Here is a 24442-nt window from a genome sequence, read left to right as displayed (position 1 = left end):
CCAAAAAAAAGACCTCAAAATGACCTCTTAAAGATTTCAGCTTCACTGTTGACCCTTGCAAACATGTATGTTCAACATAATTTTCTTTTTTTTTTCAGAATCTGGAGAGGATGTATTTTATTATTATTATTATTATTATTATTATTTTATTTTTAATTTTTGAAAAATTTCTTTGTCTTAAATTGTTAACTTGGAAACTGTATGTATACAAATGGTATTGAGGGGAAAAAAAGTATAATAAAAAAAATATTCTAAATCCTGGCTGCAGTTCTGCCCCAATTTATCGATAAAAACATAAAAATAAATGTGACGTCATGAAAGTTACAATTTCTTACTTTTTAACTGGATACGTTTTTACGCATCGTCTAACCCTCATTCACCTACAAACACGCTGCTGGTTGATTAATAAAATTCGGCTCTCTGTTATAACCTAAAAAAAATCTGCAGTGTTTTGTTTCGCAGCAGTCTGTGGAAACTTGACTGCTCGTCTCGTTTATATTTAACAGCATCTGGTAAAGTCGACAGATACTTTTGATCCAGCTCTCCCCAATAACTGTCGCGTCACTTCCTCACACCATGCCCATCCCTTTGGAAAGAAAAAAAATCACACAGGCAAGCGACGGCGAGAAAAAGAGCGAGGGAAAAGTCGAGAGGGAAGCGAAAGTCAAAAAGCCAGATGAAAAAGTTGGATACAGTGGAGCGAGCCAACCAAACACCAGAATATTCCCTTTAAAGTAAGTTTTCAATACTTTGAATGTGTCGGTGACGCTCACTCGGATCAGTTGATCAGTTTGACATTGATACCAACGTTGCGGCTGTTTTGTCAATTAGTGTAACGCTCGCGTGCGCTTCGTGTAAGTTATGCGTTATATATATAAATAATATCATCTGCCACTTACTTTAGTTATTATTGGAAAGTCTTGAGGGTTGGGGTAGGCCTGAATGATAGCCCCCTCCCCTTACTTAATCTAACACACACACACACACACACACACACACACACACACACACTAAAAAGAATGATTTGTCAAACGTATTACGTTTACGTTTTAGAGCTTCACAAATACATTGTCATTAAGCCTGTAAAGCATAATTTAAATATGTTTGGTAATCCTGTTTTCAAGTTTCTTTAATCATTATTAACTTATGATTTTTGATTTTAATATGATTTTTTAAAACTAATTTCAATGGCGACCAAAGCAGCACAGGTCATGTTTTTTTGTTTCATAGATTCAGTTTTTTTTGTAGATAAAGTTACAGTCATGTTTTCATCCGCACACACCCCTGAGGGTAGAGAAAAGTATGTGCTAGCGTTGCATGAGTGTGTCTCAAGTACAAGTCTCAGCATGGCCTTCACAGCCGCTCTACTGCCAAAACGCTCGTTGGTGTCCCACAAAGTTGCACAATATGGATGAAGTGTTGCTGCTGCTCTCTTATCAGTTTTTCAGTTGCTTTCAACACTTTGTTATCTTATTTTACCGCCATTCACTCAGTGCTATCATACAAAAATAACTCAATGTTTTTCCTCCTTCTTCCTTAATCTGTCTACAGTCATGCCGCTGCACAAAACAACCCGGGCCCCTCGCCTGGACCCCACCATGATCTCAGCTCCACTGGGTGACTTTCGCCACACGATGCACATTGGGAGAGGAGGTGATGCATTTGGGGACACCTCCTTCCTGTCCACTCTTGGCCCGACCCAGGCTAACCCAGACGCGGGGAGCACACCAGCTGATGACCCTCACGTGGAGGTCAGTGATCTTCACACAGATGCTCCAGGAAGCCCGCAGAACAATGAGCTCCAGCACTCCGAGTCAGTGTCTTCATTCGACCTGGACCTCGATCTAGGGCCGTCTATGCTGGGGGACGTACTCGGGGTTATGGACGGTTTGGGGCTTGATGAGGAAGTGTTCAATGCCAAAAGTGGCACATCTGCGGTGGAGACAAAGCAGGGAAAAGCGGAGATGTCTGTGAACATGCAGAATGAGCTTAATGGGAAGAACTCGGACCTTGGAAACCAGGTGGGAGACGGCAGGATACAAGACGGGATCAAGCCAAAGGGGCTACGACCAAAAGTGCGGTTCAGTGACAAACGAGAGGAGATAATTCGCCAGGCGTCCGAAGAGGAAGAGGGTCAAGGGTTTGACTTCCAGGATGAGGATCAGCTGGCGTGTCACAGTCCAACGAGCACAGTCAGTGGAGGTGAAACCGAGTTCACCAATCACAAAGTAGATTTGCCACCCAGTCCGGCTTCGTCACATAGCTCGGAGTATGAAGGAGTCACCCCGTTGGACAGGAGGAGGGTCGACAGCTGCCACTCAGAGACTGATTCAGAGGAGGAGGAGGAGGAGGAGGAGGAAGTAGGACGGGGCTACACATTTGAAGACGAGTTTGATGATGAAATTGGTCTATAGGGATCCCTTTGAGAACACATCCTTGCTGTTATTAAAATCGAGTATACTGTATTTTCCAAAACTCATCATTTCAGTATCATTTGAACGAGACGCTTTAACAGAATGCAAACTGGATTTTTCTTAAAGATTTACAGTTCGACGACGTTGCTCAACTGGAAAAGACATTTCATGTTTTATCTGTGAGGGTAACAGATTTGCAATAGAATGTTATTTTGATCCGAAAAATCAAAGTGTCATTGAGGTTATTACAGTGAAAGGTTTGTAGCACTTTGATTTATTTCACTCACCTGGAAGCTTTGCCATGAAACAGACTAAGTTAATGATGCTTGTTAATTTTTTTTACAATGTCTTACATTTGCCATCTGAAGCAACAGGTGTTGTGTTCATTGAGCTTTATGTTATAGTGCCTTAAAGAGAGCTGTATTCTTGCATTATTATGTGCTATATCAGTGTCTTAATAATTATTTCTCATATTGCATGTTTATTACGATCTCCATGTCTTCTCTTGATGTTTTGATGCATTTGATGAGCTTTACAAATGGTCCCCAGAGACGGCGTCAGAACAGAAAGTTATCCTGTGTATAAATAGTTACTGTGAATTTGTCACATTCCAAATCTGTGAGTTTCTCGGGTTCAGATCAGTCTCACACATCTGTTTTCTGAGCGCAGTTATTGAGCATGTTTGAAGTTACCAAAGCTTTTTTTTTTGCTGGGAGGCTGGACTAATACTGCAGTGCTAAGACAATCATGGGATTTTAAGGTCAATTGTAGATCAGGACCAGTGGTGCATTTTTGTACATGTGGTTTTGCCTGAATAATACTTATGTTTTGAGAGAAAAAAAAGAGTACTTTGTTTCATAATGCTGTAAAAGGGAGAGACCATGTGTTCATCTGTTGAAAAATGCTGGTTTAAACAACTTTGTTATCCTGTGGTTTAATAATGATTACAGTGAAAACAATAAAACAATTATTGGGATATTGGAATACTTATCAGCATGTGCTATAATTATTTTCTTTGTAAATGATGCCTTAAAGCAAAAAAAAAAAAAAAAAGTGAAATAGTAAAGGAACAGTGTGCAAGATTTAGGGGGATTAAGTGGCATCTAAAATTGAGAATTGCAGATTATAACCAGCTGTTACTTCTCCTGGTTAGAATTCTTTCAGTGTAGATTGTCCAGGAGGTTTTCATCAGGAGCCGAATTATCCACAGAGGTCTCCTCCTCTTCAAAACAACCAGACAAGGAGATTTAAACCAGTAAAAACACCAAATAAAGCAGTTTCACTTTACAAATCAGTATTTTTCCAATGCCGTTTGGCACATTGGAGATGGGCAGCTGGGCTAGCACCTGCTAATGTGTGCTCACCTTTTTTCTCTGATAATATAAGATCCAGACATTTAGGAGGTTTTAACTGGGAGCTGAATTATCTGTAGAGTTCTCCTCCTCTCCAAAACAAACAGACCCAGTGAATTAAACCACTAAAAACAATGAAAAAATCACTTTTTCTGATGCTCTTGTCATGGGGGGGGGGCTGCTAACTACGTTAGCCGACGCAAATACGTAAAAACATGAATTGTCCTTTTTAGAGAGTGCTTGGTTTGTCCGTGGTGATTTCCATGGACATGGACTAGGTATGCATATCAGGTGATTGTACAATTAAGTATTAGTCTGAAGATCCTTTTATGTATAACCACTGCCTAAAATAAAATAATTCTGTTGCTTTCCACCATTATAGATAAAAAAAAACAGAGTAAACCAGTCTTTGTTGGAAAACACCAATTCAAGAAATCAGAACCTATGCCAGTTTTTAACATTTTATTTTAAGCATGCAATAGGAAATGCCTAAAATAGTTCACACATCTGTAAAACATACAGACTGAGAGTTTAATAGTAAAGATTATAACACCATATGGCGCCTGCATGGGCCAATAAATGTCAAAAAAAAGAATTATTACCTACACAGCAGAGTTATGTACATTATTACAAGCTCGCTAATGAAACATATTAAGAGTTTCCTGCTCATTACACGATAAAAGTGTACTTTTCATGCAAATGCAAAAATATGTCTCTCTCTCTCTCTCACTCATACACACACACACACACACACTACACAGATATTGTCCTGAACACGTTGAATCCAGACAGAGCCGTGGAGATCATCACACCAGGTATCTGCGGGTGCCAGTGGATCTCCTTGATCTCCGACTGACCCTGGTGCAGGAACAGCAGTTGGGGTGGTAAGTCCTTCACTCCCTCCACCCTGGCGCCCACGTCACATGACTCCACGGACAGATCCCACTGGCTGATAACGTCGTCCGCTCCAGAGGCGGCGAACACGCTCGAGTCCACGGGGCTCCACTCCACAGACGTGATGGGAGCGCTGTGCTGCTTAAAGTTGGCCACAGGACGCCCAGTCTGCAGGTACGGGTGGAACAAGAGGTGTGTCAGCTATTCATCCCGAACAATTTCAGGCAATAAAAGCATCAATCCTAACTAGGGGTCAGCAGATTATCAGCCTGGCTGATCATTGGGGCAGATATTTGGCATTTTGCCGATTATCTGTATTGGCTTTCTATGTTAATTATTAAGTGCCAGCATGGGAGGAACTTTTACCTCATAAAAACTTCAGGGAGGTATTTTTATTTATTCATTATTTATTTAAACTTTCACATTACTTTATAAAACAAAAACAGAGTTGCTGGGAACTTGCTGTATATGATGTTGAGCATTCCAGTTTTGATTAAACATTTGTTAAAGGCATTTAAACAAGGTTTTGTGTCAAAGTTTGTGATCATTAAAATCCTCAGTTTTGACTGAAAGATTTTAATTTTTATTGTAAATGTATATCAGGTTCAAACATTGGTTATCAGTCTCTTAAACTACTATTAATTGGCATTGGTACTAGCCCTGATAAAAAAAATATCAGTCGACCCCTATTCCTAACATAAAGACTAATGTATAAATCTGTATTTTCTGCTTTTTGTTCACAAGTTTCAGCAAGAACTAAACAGGGTGTAGAAGTGTGTCTTCAAGGCAAATTAAAGTGGATTCCAGCATTAGGAGGTGAGGCGACCGAGGTAATAACAATATTGTGTAACAGGCACAAGACGGAACAATGTTATTATTTAGGTGGGGCTGAACTGTGAAGCTGTTTGATTATCTAATGGTGTTATACCTCAAGCAATGTTTGTTTTGTGGCACTAAGGGTGAGTTACTTTGTTGGGATGGCACTCACTGATCAAACAGTAAGATCTCCTCTCACTTGTGATGCACGATTGCGTGCAGCTGTTTATTGTGTTTCGTTACTGATATGTTAAGTGTGATTTTATTGAGTTTTCAATATGCATAATATGAATTTTCCAAAATGAACTGTACATATTCCACTGACAAGTAGTTTCATTTAGCCACTTGCTAGCAACCTCCTTTTTTAGACGCGTAAAAGTTTCATAGTTCTTGAGTGGGGTATTTATTGATGTACTTTATGTCGTAGAAAAAAACGTTAAAGTCTTTTTAGCTTGTGTTAACCACAGACCTTATCTAAGGTATACAAACAAAAGAGACAAGGGAACCTGGAGTGCTAAAATGCTAACTAAATGTAAGTGTAACTTTCTCATTTTACAGCTAAACAGTGCACTAAAATGTTCCGTAACAGTTGAGGTGATAAATAAGCAATGCAGTAACCGAATCTTGACTCATATTTGATCAGCAGTGCCGAGTTTGGTAGTTGGTAGTGATTGACAAGATTGACAGCTGCAATAGAGACTCCCCGGCTCTGATTGGTTGTTTCTGTTTACATGCGTTAAGGCGATAAGAAGCAATGTGAGGGGAAAAGGAAAGATAAGTTTTTCAGACTGTCTCATGTGCTTCTGGTAGCTGTAGTGACAGTTTAGCAAATATGACAAAAAAGTTATTTTTTCTAGACGTTAAAAAGTGTGGCTTCAACACAACACAATAACACAATAACAATACATAATAGTAACTGTACAACAAATGCTCAGCTGAATTATCTTGCATTGAGTAAAAAAGTTACTGTTTTTAAACATGCAAATTAAACTTTTTTTTTTTTTACCTTAAACTGTCGGAGGTCCCACACTTTCAGAAGCCCGTCGTCCCCTCCCGACAGGATGAATGGTTCGCTCCTGTTCCAGCTGATCACGTTGATGTCTGATGAGTGAGCTTCATTGGCTGAAAGCATCGAATTGGGCGGGGCACGGATATCCCAGATACGAATAGACTGATCCACCGAACACGATGCAAAAACCTGTCGCACACAAGAGAAGACAAAACTCTCGCATCAAAATAAGACTTAACAAGGAACTCTAATTCTTGCAAAATGTATTTGTTCTGTCTTTTTAGTGTGTGTGTGTGTGTGTGTGAGTTGGCTTTCTATGATCATAATTGATGGATGTTTTCTGCAAACCTTGCTTTGTTAAGAAATTCCAGTCAGCTAAGTTGCGTCCTAAGAGCTGCAGTCACATCCAAAATTCACAAACTAGTTTGGTGACTTGTTACATTGCATATTTCAGTGTTTTTCTTGGTTTCAACACTGTGATGGCGCATAGTTTCAGTGCGCACAGGTGGTGTTTCAGTAGTCAGCATAGTTTCATTCATTCCAATCATTCATTCCCCACGCCACACCCTGTCCTTCCACATTAACACCTGTATACAGCTGATGAGTTCAGTCTCACATCATTAATCTCTGTGGAGAAATTCATCCCCTCCATTCAAAGCAGTTGAAATATTTGGGATCAGTGGAGCTACTCTGAGGTCAGCATTGTGGCCAAAACTCAATGTGCATGTGTAACACTTTGCATGTATGTATTTTAGGTTTGAGAGGAAACCCACACAGATTACTGCCTTGCGGGGGTTGAACAGAAGACGAACTTGCAGTGAGCAGACGGTGCTTTACACTGATCCACCGTGCCGCCCTCTAAAACACCATCTACGGTACCTCAGTCTGACCCACTGTGTCACTATTTTCCTACAAACATACTGTAGCTTCAGTGGGCGACCACTGCAGATCCTCCACAGACTTGCTGTGGGAGCTGAAAGGTCGCTGGTCGATCTGCCATGAAGTCCCGCCCTCTCGTGGCTCCCACACGTGGATGTTCTTTTTGCAGTCTCCGCTGACAAGACGACCTGATAAGAAAAGTACAAACACTTGGTTTACGGAAACACACATATACTGTAATTATACTTCACATCATCCAATCAGTATTTTCACAGTTGTGACCTGTCTACATATTCAGGATGATGTCTGACGAATTTAAGGTTAAAATATTTGATTCCTGAGGCGACCTCTACCTCACCAGGCAGAGTGTGCCCCATATAGTCTGAGTCCTTTGCTGCATGTCGCCTGCCCCTCTCTCTCCAAACTAGCCCGTCCAAATAGCTTTCCTACCAATAAAGGTGAAAATGCCCAAAAGAAATCTTTAAAAAAATTTATTCCCATCCTATTCTAGTAGTTCATTCAAGCTCTTTTCCCCCATTTTTCCATCATAACTCCTTCTACACTCCTGCCGAGGGTCCCTCTTTGACTACAGATCCAAAACAACCCTTTGCAAAGGCACATACAGTAACACAATATTTAAAAAAAAAATAAAAATGCAAGAACAGCTTTGAGCTGCCCAACTCAATGTGTTCCAGTTTTATTATATATAATTGTGCACATTTATTCTCTATAACAGGGGTGTCAAATATACTGCCCCAGAGCCAGAACCAGCCCACCAATGTGTACACTCTGGCCCAGTGGATGACTTTACACAACTTAGTGTACAGTCACACATCTGCAAAAGTAGAATTGGCAAATATTTGCCTCCCATTCACTTCCATTAAATCTGTGTGAATAGGCAAATAAAATATTTGCTTCCAGTGCCTAAACAAATTGGCATCATCACATCCTGCTAGTTCAACTTTGGTGAAAAGTAGAAACCTCAACCAACAGGAAAGAAGCATACGTGAGGGAGACACTGAGTGTTGGAGTGACTAAGCAGCTAATATTGTGTAATATTGGCCATGAAAGACACAAATTGCCTCACATGAGAGATGCTGCCTGAGTGGCAGCGAGCCAGGCCAGGAGGTGCCAGGTTTTAGGAGCAAGTTAAACAAGTTAGTAGCCTACTTCATGTAAAATGTTGTTTCAGAGGCTGACCGGGATACCGTTTTTCTGAAAAAACGATGAATACTTATTGTGGTCATATTTAAAGATATTGAACATTGTGCAAAATATCGACAACTTTGGTATGAAAGAATTTAGTTTGGAGTGGTATTAGGAGTGGAAACGTATGGAAAAAGCACATTTAATGACAGTGAGGAACAGACTGACTGGATGTGGAAAAACTGACATATTGTTGAAACTGCACTTATTTTTCTCAAGACATTTCAGACTGTTGTAAACGGACGAGTATTTCCTGAATGTCGTCCTTTACACTAAGAGAAAGGGGGGAAAATGGAGGCTGTTATTTATAGTTTATTGTGCAATGGTTTTACTTGTCTGGCCTACCAGAGATCAAGTGTGGAAAAAGCCATGTTTTTTTTCCATCAGACAGAATATTCAATCCGATCCAGATGTTCACATTCAAGGCGAAAAATTATTGGAACCGTCTATCGGTTTGAATACTTGGGAGTTACATAATTTAATTTATTTTAAAACACATTAATGTTCTTGGGATATTGCATTCACAAGAACGGGACGGAGAACCTGAAAACAGAATGCCTGACGCCGTTCTGGTGGTATAAAAATGGAGCTCCGTCTCTCTCCATTTTAACATTTCCCCAGACTCTTTTTGTTTCTCTTCAGTACTAAAAATGTGCTTAAAGGAAAATCAAAAATGCAATTACAGAGTTAAATTTACGAGCTGCTATTAACTAGGCAGTAAATGCCACATGACTATGTACATCGTGATCAGCGATAATAACCCGGGTTGTATGTATTGCATATTTGTCCTTACACCATTTGTACTCTATATTTGTTTACTTGCCCAGGGACTGGGTATAAAAATTAGCCTTTAGCTGTATCTTTGTATAATACCTGGTCCCTGTCAAACTTATAAAAATGTAATACATTTCTTAAAAATCATAAAGAGAAATAAAACAAAATCAAAATCAATTGGGCTGTATGTGGCCTATAAACTGATTTAAGTTTGACACCACTTCTCCAAAACTACAACGTGTGCATCCCTAACATTACTGCAGACCATTTTTGCATAACGTTTTTTCTTTTTAACCACTGCCAAGGAGGATATTTGTTGGATCCTATTCGTTTGTTTCATATTTATTTAGTAGAGTACCCCAGGTTACAATTTAGCTATGGTCTGAGCACAGGAACTGTTTTGTATCTGGGTGGATCAGATGTCTGGACATCATTTTTGAGCTCTTTTTCTGTAAAACAACAAGCAAACATAGATGTTGTCAAAAGGACAGTGTGGCTGTGTCTGAAATCAAAAGGTTGCAGTTTTGGAATTTACACAGAAATTTCTGATGCGGTGGTGACAGATGGAGGGACAGTTAAGCGTTTGAGAGAGAAAATTATATTTTCCGCTGAGCACAGACTGTTCTCATGTTTCTCACACGTTATAGAGTCGACTAGATGCAGTCGAGGACACACTTAGTTACACTTACAGTTCACAACGTAGGGTGGACACCTGAGATTACTTTTTCAAGATTTACAATGCAGGATTTTCCTAATAAAAACATTATATAGACTCATACAAAAGAAATTCCTCAATCATTACTTATGACCCACTGGAGGTGTATGGCAGTGTATTTATCTGCAGAAACTCTGCACTCTGCCTGTATTATCTTATTTTCTTCTCATTTTCTGAGTTCAGGATGTTTATGGGTGCTCAGGTGAGGTCAGGGCTTTATGAAAACATAGTAACCCGGTACCAGACTGTAAGCAGCGTTCACGGGACAAAAAACGCAAATATAGCCAGGCAAAAGACCAAAGTACAGTGAATCTGGGGTCGACATTTACTTTTGCTGATGAGCATGTTTACAAATAACAACCAACTGTCCTAGCATACCTTTAATTAGTTAATTTGATATTTTTTAAAAACAGACTCAAAACCTACCTTTCTAGTTTGGCTTTGAATTTTACTTTACCTATCTATTTATTGACTATTTATTTTATATTTTAGTCTGTTTTACGAGATGGCATGTTATTTTAATATTTTCAACATTTTTGACCAATCAATATGTGTGCTATTATCCTACTATTTACCCTTTATGTACTATTTAGAGTATTTTATTAATTTATTATTAATATTATATATATGTTGATATTGTTTATCCTGCCTCTGGTGTTTCCTCACTTAAGGTAGCATTTCCTCAGTGTACGATTTTAATATGCACTCTTATTTTAGTGCTTTAATTAATTACAAAGTCTTGCTTTTTAACCTTGTGTACTCATCACTTGTGTGTGTGTATGTGTATTTGTGAAGGGGGGACTTCTGGTTTTATTGTATAAAACACTTTGTGTTACAGTTTTGCTTGTATGAAAAGTGCTATACAAATAAAGTCTGATCAATTGACCTTTAGTGTCAAAAAAACAAAATGTGTGCAAGTTACTGCAGGTTAAGGACGTACCTGGTACTGTAGGCGACCAATCGACAGCAAAGCCTTCAGTCATGTGTCCTGAGAAGCTGAAGAGAGCCGTGGCCTCCTTTTGCTGGTTGATGAAAGCAGCCATAGCAGCAGAACTGTGCACGGCTTCCAGCTGAGGTCGGAGGTCAAATATTTCTACCTGTCCCTTCTCTGACCACACGGCAGCCAGTGACTGCTCTCCACGTTGAGTCACCTGGAAATCAGAAGCAAAAATCAGAAATCTTTGTAATACAGGAGGCATGACCGCTTTATACATATGCCCGCCTAGAAATGGACACACAACATACTCTGACTCTGTTAATCCCTCCATAGTGAGGCATCATGGCCAGCTCCATCTGTGGTTTCTTATCTTCATCTTCCTCCTCATCACTTTCTTCATCGCTGCTCTCTTCCCCCTCTTTGTCTTTCTCTGTTCCATGGAGGTTATGCATGCGAATGACGAGAAGTCTGCAATAGGAAAATAAGATGATGCATTCAAAAGGATGTAGATGACAAACGGACACTTTTATTCATTACTTTAGAGTGGTGCATCGTCTATCCCAGACTGCTGTTTGTATTCAAGTGCTGAGCTTAAGTGTGAAGCTAAATAATATCGTTTAAGTTTCTGCCAATAACCTTCAAATGACCCTTTACAATTGAAAATTCCTGTCTCTTTTAGTGCAGCGTGGATGGCGTCAAAACAAAACTGAAAGTGTGCAGAACAAAACAAAAGCCCCGCTGTGCTGTGATTTTTGCCTCGAAGCAGACATACAAAAACAATCTGCAGCTTAGACTTGAATTTTTATGCCATGCCTCTGCAAACACAATAAGATCAAGTTAAAACCTAAAATATGGCTGGATTGTGTACAGTGCGTCCCAGCCTTTCTCCTTCAAGGACTTCTTTACTATCATTAACAAAACTGAAGACATATTTTAGGGATTTTTTTATATTAAATTAAGAGAAGGGTTGAAAATGAGGCAATGTGCCTGTGGCCCCACCCCAGGCCCCCAAATCACTACATCTGCCCCTGGTGAAAATAATGAGAGCTCAGCATGAGCAGCTGCATGACACACAGAGCGATGCGCTCTGGTGACTCTAAATAATTCCATCCAAAGTGAATCTAACAAGGAGGGAGCCCACACACGAGATTTAGTAAAATCTATTATAATTTATTAAACTGAGACATATAAAAATGAACAAAACAACCAAACCAAAACCAAAAATGCTGGGTGGATGTCAGCTGGAGAAATGGAGAAAACAAGTCAACACCTGTTCCAGCTTTTATAGCTGAAAGACTGGATGGGCATAATCAAGATAGCGACCCCCCACATGTCAGCAAGCTGCCTATGAGGCTCCTCAAGACAGTGGACGGGGCGTAACATTAGAGAGAAAGCAGAAATCTCTACAGCCGATATCTCCATTACTCTGCAACTCAATCTAGATCAATAAATAGCACTACATGTAAGTTATGGGAAAATGTGTGCTTTTATTTCTGAGGTAAACTGTCCTTTTAAAATATTTTTTAAAAATCTACTATCTCTCAGCCATTAGTATTTTTTAATAACTATAAAAAGCTATGAGTGTGTTAATGCTCTGCTCTTTATGCTTGTTAAATATTTGTGCTTTTATACCAAACTGAGAGTATCATTACAGTGTTAAAGATTTCCGGTTAATGTCCTGTTAGATACAAAGATGTGTTAGCAGTCTGTTTTAACCAGAGAAGTGCCAGAACAATTAACAACCAATTCATTCCTAATTAAAATTAACAACAGTAATTGAACACAGTGCCTCTAATTATAATAAGCACTCTAGAAACTAGAACAACCTCCTATCTCTCTATAATCCAGAGTCCCTTTTAACTATTTTGTGTGTAGGACTTTTATTTATAATGGAGTATCTTATAGTACTTACACATATTTTCAGTCAATTTGGCCTCCGATCAGGTGAAGGTGCACAAAGCTATGTTGGGAATAATGGGAAGTCACCTAAACTCCATAACAGTGCTAAAGTTCATAGTACATAGTTACTCCAAACAGGTTTGTAAGTGGTTTGTTGATACTGGAAAAGTGATGCAATAAAGTGAACTTAAATGAGTCATCATTTATTAAAAAAAAAAAAGAAAAAAAGAAAGCTTGGCTTCTGAGGGGAAAATTATTTTTCTCAAAAGGTCTGAAATATCAAAATCATTTAATCATTTAAAGCTGTATTTGGTAACTTTTATTTTGTTCCCTCATCAAAAACATTATGGGATTTTTGAATGGGATTTTCGATTATCGCCAAAAATAAGCTCTGTGACGAACTCTAGTTTATGAGACTTACACATTTTCTTCAGCATGATAGTCTTCACAGATGAACACCACTTTTGTGTGTTATGAAGCATAAATGAAATCACCAGAGGCAAAAAGCTGTTGTTAGGCTATACACGAACTACATCGCCGTCGCACGACTTAAACGTCACAACAACAAACACTGTAAAAACATGATAAAACACGATCGAAAAATATTATAAACAAATAAATCTACAAGTTTGAGTGTGATTCTGTAAAGCTGTAAAGGCAGCGAGTTAAATGAGTTTCTGTGTCCACTGTGATGACGTCTAACGTCCCCGACAAACACTGTGGTCCCATTTAGCCACTTGTCAGCGACCGCCTTTTTAAAGACGAGTAAAACCTTAAAAGTTCAAAAATCGGGTTTAAGCGGACATATTTTATGTTGCAGAACAAAACATCTCAAAATCTTTGGCCTGTGTTAACCACTGACCTTATTTAAGGTGTTTTACCGAAAACCCGTAGACTTTAAGACGAAGAAACTGGAAGTGCTAAAATGCTGACGGACTTCCGCGTTTTAGGACTCATTACTTCACAACTCTATTAACATGTGTCTAAGGTGATGGGCTCACAAGTGGGCAGCTCTAATTCTAGTGAACTATAAACTGTATATGATATGATATACAAACATGGCAGAAAATTCCCCTTTTGAATAACTTAATACCTCATTAAAACCGAACTTATAAAAAAAAACACATGAACAAACATCAAGGTTTGTTCATGTGAACTATCTTCAGTTCCAGAAACCATCTTTGGGAATGATTTATTTTGGTGTGTGCTCTGAGTTTATAGTTTGGCCTCTGTCCCATTCACTAACATGGCGAGGCGGGCTTTATGACCTATACTGTGTACAGACACCAGGGGGCGATCGAGATTGAAAAGTTACACTTTTGGGGGGAACTGCTGTTGTCCATCTTTATAGACAGTTTATGTAGCGAACACACTGCTGAAATAATTTGACCATATCCAGCCCAGACCACCTCTGAATGTGATCTGAGTGATTGGATCTCAAGACGCATTGATGACGCAGACCTGTCCACTTGTGATTTAAAACCTAGGAAACATGTTAATCCAGGTGTAAAAAGGCCCAAAAAAGGTGGTCTGGCCAGTGGGCAGGGCTTCGTATTTCGATCCACTATTTACAACACTGCTGCCAAGTCACACACTTTTTGAGTTCACATATCTCCAACATTGGGAAACTGCAAAACAGTACAGATTGATAAATAGTACTACAGATCAGAGGAAAAATGTGCATTTTTGTTGTTTATTTTGGTGTTAAGTATCCCATTTCAGTTTTCTCTGCAATAAACGACCCCTTCTTGGAAAATCAACACTGTCAGCATTAATAACCTTTAAACACACACTGTTTCTGAGGTTTCTGTTGGAGTTTTGTACCTGTTGCTCATGGCTGTGTCCGCCTGTGTGCCCGCACAGAGCAGCATGGACAGAGGAAACTGCTCCCTGTTGTCTCCGTCTCCATCTCTCAGGACGTCGAAGCTCAGACACGGAGCACCTGGACACAAACACCAGCTCATACTGCAGCTCCTGCATTATGACAACACTTATAAAGAGGTGTCAGTGTGTCTCAATAGTTGCTAGATCTCGGTGCAACTCGCCTGTTTGACACTCGTGGTACATGCGGTACGCGGACCGGTCCATCTCCAGCTCCTCTCCGGACTGAAGCGGCTCGATCCCGGGCACATACACTTTCTTCTCCCCTTCTCCGTCCGCTCCTTCCTCCTCCATCTCCACTCCTTCATCATCGTCGCTGCCAGCCTCCTGCATCTCCTCCATCTCGCCTCCTTCCTCGGCAAACGTGTCTTCATCGGGCGCAGACATCTTTGCTTACTTCCGGTTTGTGGAGCGGCCACGTGGTTTAAACACCCTGCTGCTGCTGCTGCCTCACCCCCACCCACCCCCTCTCTGTCTCTCCCACTCTCTCTCCTTGTCCTCTTCCCCCCGTTTACGGGAATTCAGCTGGCCTCTTTGGCTCCATGCTGCCAGGAAAAATCAGACTTGCAAATATTTGTCTCGGAAATTGCCCGATGCTTAAACATAAATGTAATTCGGATATCACGAGACTTAAGTGGATGTTCAGGGTCGCACCCTCACTTTCTCCAGAGAAACATTTGTTTAGAAAATTAGATGAAATCATTTCCACATTTTTGGGTCATCATGTAAACCTACCGACCCGGGAGAAAATCACCCACAGCGAGTCACATTATTGCATTTATTTCAAGTAAGTGCAACATGTGTACAAACTGCAACTATGTATATATATAATTATAATATTTTTATATTTAAAATTATTTTATAGAAATTTTAAAATAAGAAAATCAAAATAAATTAATATAGACCTTTAAAATATTTTTATTAAATTAAATAATTGTATCTAATTATTTTACAGGAAAGAAATATTAAAATATAATCAAGTGTACTATTATATATATATGTGTGTGTGTGTGTGTGTGTGTGTGTGTATGTATGTATGTATGTATGTATATGTTTTTTGGCACTTTGGGTTGTTGTATTTTTTTAATTTATTTTTGCTTTTTTTCACTTAATTTTCTTAGAACTTGTACATTTTTTGTTCATTTTTGGGCCATGTCTTCTTCAAGACTTACTACAATCCCAAACCATTTTTCCAAATGAAAATCAATATAAATGGGTATTTAGTAGTGTATACAGAGTCACCTCTTGACGTTTGAATGCAAAGTATTAAAATTTGACATATTTTGTTAAAATTATGTGTAGTGATTGCCCTCTAAATGTTAAAACCCAGCTGTACCATCAGCCAGAAGAGCCAACACAAAAGCTCAGCAATGTACTGCTGTGGATGGGGGTCAGCAACAAAACATATTTTAGCCAAAACTCCCCGCTAAAAAAATCAATATCATTTTAAGATTACGTTATATAGAGAGTATGTTTACTGCCGTACCTCTCTGTCGGACAGCCCATTCCAACTGGGAAGCAGTTAACAGCTTCAGTTCACCATCTATGCTCTTGTCAAAGACACCACTCTTTTAGCTCGCAGAATACAAGGTTGAGAAAGAGTTATGTCTGCAGGGCACACGTGCACTCACCTGTGGTCATGAGCTTTGGGTTGTGACCGAAAGAATGACATTGCAGATACAAGCAGCTGAAATGAGTTTCCTTCGTGTTACGGCTGGGCTCAGCCTTAGAGATAGAGTGAGGAGCTCAGACATCCAGAGGAAGCTCGAAGTAGAGCCCGTCCTCCTTTGCGTCGAAAGGGGCCAGCTGATGTGGTTCGGGCATCTGATCAGGACGTCTTATGATGCCCTCCAGTTAGAGGTTTTGCAGGTACATCCAAATAGTAGGAGGCCTTGGTGCAGATCCAGAACATGCTGGAGGGATTATGTCTCATCTTGCCTAGGAAAGCCGCGGGATCCCCCAGGAGGAGCTAGAAAGCGTTGCTGGAGAGAGGGATGTTTGGAGTACTTTGCTCAGCCTGCTGTGCCCGTGATCCGGACCTGGACAAGCGGATGAAAATTGATGGAATACAGGAGCTGCTGATCCACCGCTGCTTTGGTTAGTTAGTTTGTGTTGCTGCATGACTTTGGTGAATCCAAACTAACTCTCTTTAACACCAGAATCACACAAGGAAGTGGCAGACCAGCAGCTCCGGTGTTAAGCGTTGTTAAATCAATGTTTTTCTCAATGGAGTCCGGCTTTGAAGAGAGCAATGTAACAACTTAATTTTCTTGTTGGAAATCACTGTCTCACATTAAGGTAAAGCAGAGAAGGGTGGGACTTTTTTAGGTGGCTAAAATATGGTTTGTTAGTGACCCCCATCCCCCCAGTCAGACGCCTGCTTCTCCACACTGGGGGTGTGCCAACTGACATCTACTGTATGTAATATTCTGTCTATGGATAAGTACCTCATACAACCCAACTTCAAAAAATCTGAACTATCCCTTTAATATTTTTTTTTCTCTTTTCACGTTTTTGCCTTTAATATTTTTTTTCTCTTTTCAAGTTTTTGCCAGGAACAGATGCTTGGAAATGTGCACTGTCCACAGTCCAGAAGAATAGCATTTGAGCCTCTGCCCTGATTTTTGTTTTTGTCAAACATTTTGTCTTCTAGCATTATCTAACTTTTTGTAATGTGCATTTATGCTGTATTACGTTTGTCCTTCCAAATTCTGACACAAGTTCAGTGGAAAAAAGGTCAATGAAAACTCGGGGTGCAAGCCAAAAGTTTGTTCCCATAGTGGCCAGAGCTACATACCTCTGTGTTTTAAGGATTATGAAACTGTAAGGAGGATCCTGTGACGACAGCGGTGCACAATAGGCCTACATGCGTGGGTGTGTACATGCAGGGGCAAGTGCAAGCACCAAATGGCGGACTTTTTATTTCTCGTGTGTAGATCCTGACAGGACTCAGATCATCTCTGGGGTCCTGTTGGATCCAGAGCACATTCCTTCCTCATCTGCAACCCCTCTTTCAGTTGTTGTTTTTTTTTTATCAGTTCCAAAATACTTTTGGAGCATTTGCACTCTTGGAATGACTCTTTAAAAGAGCCGGCAGATACGGTTGAGCTGACATAAATGTTGGACGCTTTGCACACACTCTGTGTCATGGTACTGGAATGCAAAATTATAAACAAAATCTAACTTGTTTAAGCAGAATGGACGGAAATATAAATATCTAACCGTTCTCAGTGGCTCACAGATCTTTTACTTAAGCAAAAACAATGCCATAGTGTAAAAATACTCAGTTAGAGGCAAGGTCTACATTACAAATTATACTGAAGTTAAAGTCAGAGGTGGGACCAAGTCATTGTTTTGCAAATCACAAGTTCATCTTAAGTCTTTGAACTCAAGTCCAAAGGAAAGTCCCAAGTCAAAAACACCAAACTCTGTTACAAGTACAGTTTGCACTCAAAATTACACTTAAGTAATAGTCAGTCATTGTTTTGCAAGTCACAAGTAAATCTCAAGTCTAATGTCAAGACTGACATATCCTATGTCAAGTCCTTAGTTTTCAGTTCAGAGTCCTAAACAAGTCATAATGAGCTCTTCACCACATGTAATGCCATTGTAACAGGAAAGAAATAACACATTACATTTACAGAAATCATAAAGGTGTCTTACATTGTACATTTATTAGTTAAAACAAGTTTGTTAAAACTTAATAACATAAAAGTAGTGCTGACATTGTATTTTCATAGCAAATTACACTATCAACCAGTACAACAACAACAGAAGGAATTTGGTGTAAGTCTTGCTGTCTTGTATTTAACACATCTTATATTGAAAAAATGTCCATAAATTTCACTTCCCAAATTGGATTGAACATTTTAAAGTAAGAATGCTGTCAGAAGTCAAAGTGAAATCACAAGTCATTGGTGTTAAAGTCCAAGTTGAGTCGAAAGTCTTTAATATTTTGTCAAGTGGAGTCTTTTGTCATCAAATTTGTGACCTTAGTCCACACCTCTAGTAAAAGTATGCAAGCATTGTTTGTAAAATATATTAAAGTCTCAAAAGTAAAAGTATAATGCAGAAAATTCTCTCTTTGTAAACCTGTGAGACTAGTATTATTGATGCATGTGAAGCTAAGGTTAACAGTTGTTAAATATTATGTAAGCAGCTGTCAGATAAATGTACTGTGTAAAAATGTCAACATTTCCCTTTGAAATGTCGTGGAGTTTAAGTATAAAATAGAAAAAAATGGACATAATCAAGTAAGGTACCTCAAAATTGTGCATTAAAGGTCCAGTATGTAGGATTTAGTGGCATCTAGTGGTGAGGTTGAACTGAAGCGATGCTCCAAGTGTCCAAGAGATCCACGTGGCTGATACAAAAACGAAAATATCTTGAGCCATCATCATGGCGAACTCATCGGAGAGGTAACAAAAACACAACAATTCTTGTTTTCAGGCGATTATAAACTAATGAAACATAGTAATGAATAATATATAACATTAATGCTGATAGATGCCACTAAATTGTACACACTGGACCTTTACATGTACTCTCCATCACTGATGACCAAACAGCAAATAAATATAGCTTACAACCTTTGGGATATTATATCAAAAACTAACAATGTTTATATATCTAAATGTCTTTAATTTACAGGTATGTACAAAAGTAAACTCCCACAGACTGTAATATCTTACATATACATAACATTCATTGTAAACAGTGATGAATTCCACATCAACAGACGATGGCTTATGTGCATTGGCTTACTCAGCATTTATCTCTGGTTAGCATGAAGAGCATAGCTGGCTGCAGCTTGTGGCTTGCTCTAGAGAGGATAACTATATGTTTATATTGGTGATGTTACAGAGCACTGTTGCACGGCGGACTACGTGAACTAACTTTGGACATTAAATACAACCTGTGTATCACTTCATATTAACAAAGCTTGCTGCATTGAAACACAAATATAAGAAAACGAACATTCAGTGCCAGGAAATGTCTTGCATTTTGTGTGCATCATAAAAAAAGATCCTTTTTTAGTAACTATGGCATCAGCCACCAGTAGAGTCTGAATAGCAAGGGGCTCCAGACAGAAGCGGAATATGATAGGGATGGAGGACCACCATTGGATGAAGGCTGCGTACTGTCTATTATCTTATCGAGCTGTCCTTCCTCCTCGTTGCTGATAGCTCGGGTGGTCAAGAGTCTGGCCCTCGATGGACCGTAGTCCTTCCTCTCAACAGAGGGCGGCAAAGTGGGCAGGGAGCAGGTTTCGATCTCAGGCAAGCACCCGACATCGAGCCATCGAGTGAGAAGTTCTGACGTGAGCTTGAGGAGTTCTTCAGGAGAGGAAGATAATGGGGAGAATTGGGAAAGGTCCGTCTCCTCCTGGAACCTCTGAGAGAAGGAAACAAGGAACAAATTCATATTTTTAATGAACTGTAATATCCGACAAGTAGGTCTTAATTAAGATGATCTTGGAAACTGATTGCCTTGAAAAAAGAAAGAAAATGTAACTATTCATTTTAATTTATGTTTACGTAATATCTAATTGTTTACTTAAAAGTTAGCTGTATTTATTATTTTATTATTTATTTTAATTTTGTGGAGTTGTTGTTACAAGTGAAATTTCCTTGTTAAAACTTCAGTAAACAAAGCTAGTCTGACTTGACTTGATCATGACAAAAAGGATTTTGCCAATGATGAAGTTAGGAGATCTGCAAGCTATGTTTTGTTTAAGAAAATGCAGTTTGAAACCAGCAGAATGCAGATATATAGCACAGAAAACTTGGTTTACCAAAGTTGCTTAAGATTGTTTTAATAAAACTGGTCATTTCTAAGTTGCAACAACTTTACAAAATCCAGTAAATATAACTAACTTTTATGTAGACTTAACAATTTGACATAAAGTACGCACATATGAAGAATAGTAGTTATATTTACTTGCATTTTTCAAGGTAATCCTAGATTTCTTTTAATCAAAGATTTTACAGTGAGAGGAAGAGGAGGCCCATTGAAGGGATTTTCAGCAGTACAACCTATATTGACGCACTTTTACATTGATTGAAATATTAATGCAATCACATATTAAATGATTATATTTCTAACCTGTTTTTGCATGAAAATGATGTATTTGAAACTTTATTTAACCCTTTGAAATCTTAACATCAATTTCCTTGTGCTGGGTTTAGATGTCTTTCAAAAGTATTTGAATATTTGAACTCTGAGCAAATTGGTGCAATTTCTTGCAAAACATGGAGAGAAAGTTGTCAACTCTGCAGGAAATGTCCTACAAATTGCACAAAAAAAACAGTAGATTTAGAAAATAAATAATATTTATTTCTTATTCTGAAGCACATTTTCAGGTAATTTTCTTGACCCCTAATTTTGTTTTATCTTTTGCATCATTTCTCCTTAAATTGCTTATTGCCTTCTTTTCATTGTTTTGAATTAAATCAAGCCAATTTGCTCAGGTTTCAAAGAGTTAACAGAGTAAAGCAAAACATGCAATAAGGTATACATTTGAAATAAAACCCTACCTCTGTATTTCTGTTCCTTTTTATAATTTTATCCAGTGTGTGCTTCAGATCGAGGATTAAGGAGTGATTTAGGTGCTCATCCCAGAGGTTTCCAAGAAGCACGTGCCAGGACTCCAGGAGGACGACTGCAGCAGGGAACACACAACACTGCAGAGAGAATATAAAGCAGTTAGAGTAAGTGTGCAAAACATGTGACAAACCACCGCAAGAACCACATCAATTGCTCAATTACAAGCGAGACTTGAAGCAGCATGATACAGCTTTGTGCTAAACTTAGCAGTTACAGAGCCTGTTGACAGTAGCTGGAGATGAGGTAGAAGCTAATGATTATCTTGTTAGAGAAACCAGAGGCTAATGGTGTGGAAAGACTTGAAGATGTCCGAGCCACTTAATGCACATCAAGCCCCATTTCCTCTATTTATCTGATAAGCAACTCACCGGATCAGTGTCACAGAGCATGCTTTTTGTGTAGCGGTGCACTACATAGTAATCTTTAGGAAATACTGTCCGCTGGAAGAGAGACAGAAAGCAAAGGCAAAAGATGAGAATACACCCACAGACTTTGAAATAAGTTAGCATTTATAATTGAACCACTTGAAACCTGGATTAACAATTACAATACATATACAATTATTTAAACAGTGAAATTTTGAGCAACTTGGTTAATTTTCTTTCATAAACATGGGGGAAAAAAGGTAATGGGCAACTGGTAAGAAATGTTCCTCAAACTGCAAGAAAGTTGTAGTTTTAGGCAATTCTTTTTAAAAAGCTAGGGAAAATGTCTAGAAAATAGATTTTTATTTATCATAATTAGACATTTAAAATTGTGTTACAGATTTATTAGAAAATTATTAAGCACATTTTTCAGATTATTTCTATGTTTGTTTGTTTTGGGGGGTTTTCTCTATTTTTTCCAGATTTCAGGGTAATTCCCTGGTACTTTTTTAGTATTTTCTTGCTAATTTTGGGTTAATTTTTTTCTTAAGCTGCTCATTGCCTTCTCCCCATGTTTTTGAAAGAAATGAAGCCACTTTGCACAGATTTCAAAGGGTTAATTATTACTACAATGAACTATAGTAACGACTGAGTTTGACAAGAGAAGTGTAATTGTGTGGATAACAACATAATCATCCACTGAAGTGAAACTACACCCTGTTTGACTGTTGACTCTGTCGAGCTACGCAGGTCTGTCATAAACACACTTTGCCATTGTTAACTTTGCAGGTTATCAGATAACAATGCAGAGCCGATTGCTGTCATTCATTTGTGTGAGATCTTCACCTTTGACCGCCTTTTTATACCATCTAACTGAAGAAGTCAATACAAGAGATTGTCTTCTTGAAAGTGAAGTAAATACATTTAATGAGAAAATACAATTTCCACAGAGAGCACATTTTAGAAACACTGAAAGGACACACAAAAAAAAACATGAATAAAGTCAAAAGTGAACTTACAAATCCACTTGGATTGGAGTCAATAGTTGTTTTGATGTTTTTCACACCTTCCCGGTCAAAGTCACATCCACCACATCGGACAGTCCAGAGTGATAGCAACAGCAAAACTGTTGGAGGCATGAGTCAAAAGAGAGAAAAGAGACAGAACACATTCAGATAATTGCTGGAAACTTTCTGTGGTTTTGTAGCTTGTTCAAACTGCATACCTACGAAAAAGTGTTACATCATTTCCTGCCTCAATTAGCCATTTCTACAGAGAAAAACATGAAACATGGCCTGGTTTTGCAATACTTCTAATTGAATTAAGACACCGGAAATGCTATCGTAACAATGCAAAATGACAGAACTAATCAGTTTTGATTCACTGACTCAACATGGCTATATGAGTACTAGTTCTAGTATTTCACTGTTTTTCTACAGAGTCACAAAAGTAAAGTTGCGTTTCTCACCTGGCAGTGACATCCTTCCTATCTTTCTAAGAATGGACACTTCTCCATTTCTCTTGTTGACGGCAATCACTCTGCAGACGGGTTTTTGTGTCAGTCTGTGAAAGGCTAAGTTTCCTCCTCTGTGGTTTCTTGAGGTCTTTGACACAAAGTGCGTTGCTGTGTCTTCTCTTTCACCGTCTGATATTCAGTCTTCTTGCTGACATCCCTTATACATTCCTTCCTTTTGAGTCCTTTTGGTACTTTCCAATAAATGCCTCATTTATCCTCTCACGCCATCCTGCTCTCTCACTTTGGATTTTCCCACTTAAGCCTGAGTGGCTGCAGCCCTTTCCCTATGAAAGCTTTTGTTTGTTTTGCACTATATCTCTTTCCCTTTCTCCCTCTCACTACTGACCTAGAATCTTCCTCAACAGCCTAATTTGAGCCACTCCTCTCTCCCTCGAAAAACTGGTTAATGGATAAAGCGGGAGAGACACTGGCCTCCTCTTCTCTGTCTCTCCCTCTGGCCACTCTGTGTATCCTCACTCCGCTCAAAGTGAAAGTGCCCTGCTGGATTGCTTGTCTGCTCCCTTTAAGTCTCGGCCCCTCCCACCGCCACACGTTTTACCTCACTATTGACTGACCCGGCCCCCTCCCCCCCTGCTCCCCACATTCCCTGACACCCACCCTCTCACCCCCATCCTCCCCCTCCAAACCAGGCCCAAGGAGGCTTAGTCATGCAGTTGGAGCGTATGTTTTTCATTTGGACTCTCCCCCACACCTCTGTGCCTGTGGATCCCCAGTCTTTATCCCTCTAGAGTCAGTGCGCAATATCATCCTGTTTAATCATCACATGATCTGCTTTTTTTTTCTCTTTATAAATCAGGAATCACATTCCTCTAAAAGCAGGGTTGCAACACATTGCCAGAACTTGCAAGTCATTCCATGTGTGATAGCTTTCTGCAGTCATTTCTGCTCAGATCGGTTCCACGGAGACGGCTGGTGTGACTGTGACGTCCACAACATTGTGCACAGCTCTCATCATCCCGTCAGTGATGTGTTGTTCTGTCCCCTCAGGTTGTGTGAGGTGTCATGTTATTTTGGCTCTCTGTTCACGAGGGGAGTTAATCAGTAATGAAAGGAAGGAAGTGCAAAGTTGTTTCTTCATGTCAAAGAGAAATTGTGTCCTTTTTTGAACACGAGCCAAAGAAGTCAAGACACTTTCCCAAAATCCCAGCTCTGCTGTGA

At 39.2% G+C, this 24442-nt stretch overlaps 3 protein-coding genes across 3 annotated transcripts; 1 reads left to right on the top strand and 2 right to left on the bottom strand.

Moving 5' to 3' along the window:
- Positions 1 to 568: 568 nt before the first annotated feature.
- On the top strand, positions 569 to 3398 carry cdc42ep5 (CDC42 effector protein (Rho GTPase binding) 5). Its single transcript, XM_042490114.2, has 2 exons — positions 569 to 734; positions 1552 to 3398. Exon 2 carries the CDS (start codon positions 1554 to 1556, stop codon positions 2412 to 2414), a length of 861 nt encoding a protein of 286 aa, XP_042346048.2. The 5' UTR covers positions 569 to 734; positions 1552 to 1553; the 3' UTR covers positions 2415 to 3398.
- Positions 3399 to 4213: 815 nt separating this feature from the next.
- Positions 4214 to 15188, bottom strand: grwd1 (glutamate-rich WD repeat containing 1). The gene is made up of 7 exons (XM_042490827.2): positions 14941 to 15188; positions 14720 to 14837; positions 11305 to 11464; positions 11000 to 11210; positions 7407 to 7552; positions 6483 to 6674; positions 4214 to 4828 (listed from the first exon to the last, which is right to left on the bottom strand). Exons 1-7 carry the CDS (start codon positions 15161 to 15163, stop codon positions 4520 to 4522), a joined length of 1359 nt encoding a protein of 452 aa, XP_042346761.2. The 5' UTR covers positions 15164 to 15188; the 3' UTR covers positions 4214 to 4519.
- A 3237-nt stretch (positions 15189 to 18425) lies between these two features.
- On the bottom strand, positions 18426 to 23785 carry LOC121946272 (uncharacterized). The gene is made up of 5 exons (XM_042490774.2): positions 23216 to 23785; positions 22767 to 22873; positions 21751 to 21822; positions 21313 to 21459; positions 18426 to 20170 (listed from the first exon to the last, which is right to left on the bottom strand). Exons 1-5 carry the CDS (start codon positions 23226 to 23228, stop codon positions 19817 to 19819), a joined length of 693 nt encoding a protein of 230 aa, XP_042346708.1. The 5' UTR covers positions 23229 to 23785; the 3' UTR covers positions 18426 to 19816.
- Positions 23786 to 24442: the final 657 nt, after the last annotated feature.

This window comes from Plectropomus leopardus, chromosome 11, assembly GCF_026936395.1.
Source record: "Plectropomus leopardus strain MGB_pleo_1.0 chromosome 11, ASM2693639v1, whole genome shotgun sequence".
Taxonomy (NCBI): Eukaryota; Metazoa; Chordata; class Actinopteri; order Perciformes; family Serranidae; genus Plectropomus; species Plectropomus leopardus.
The sequence above is the reverse complement of the archived record's forward strand: the minus strand, read 5'-3'. Positions and strand labels throughout refer to the sequence as shown.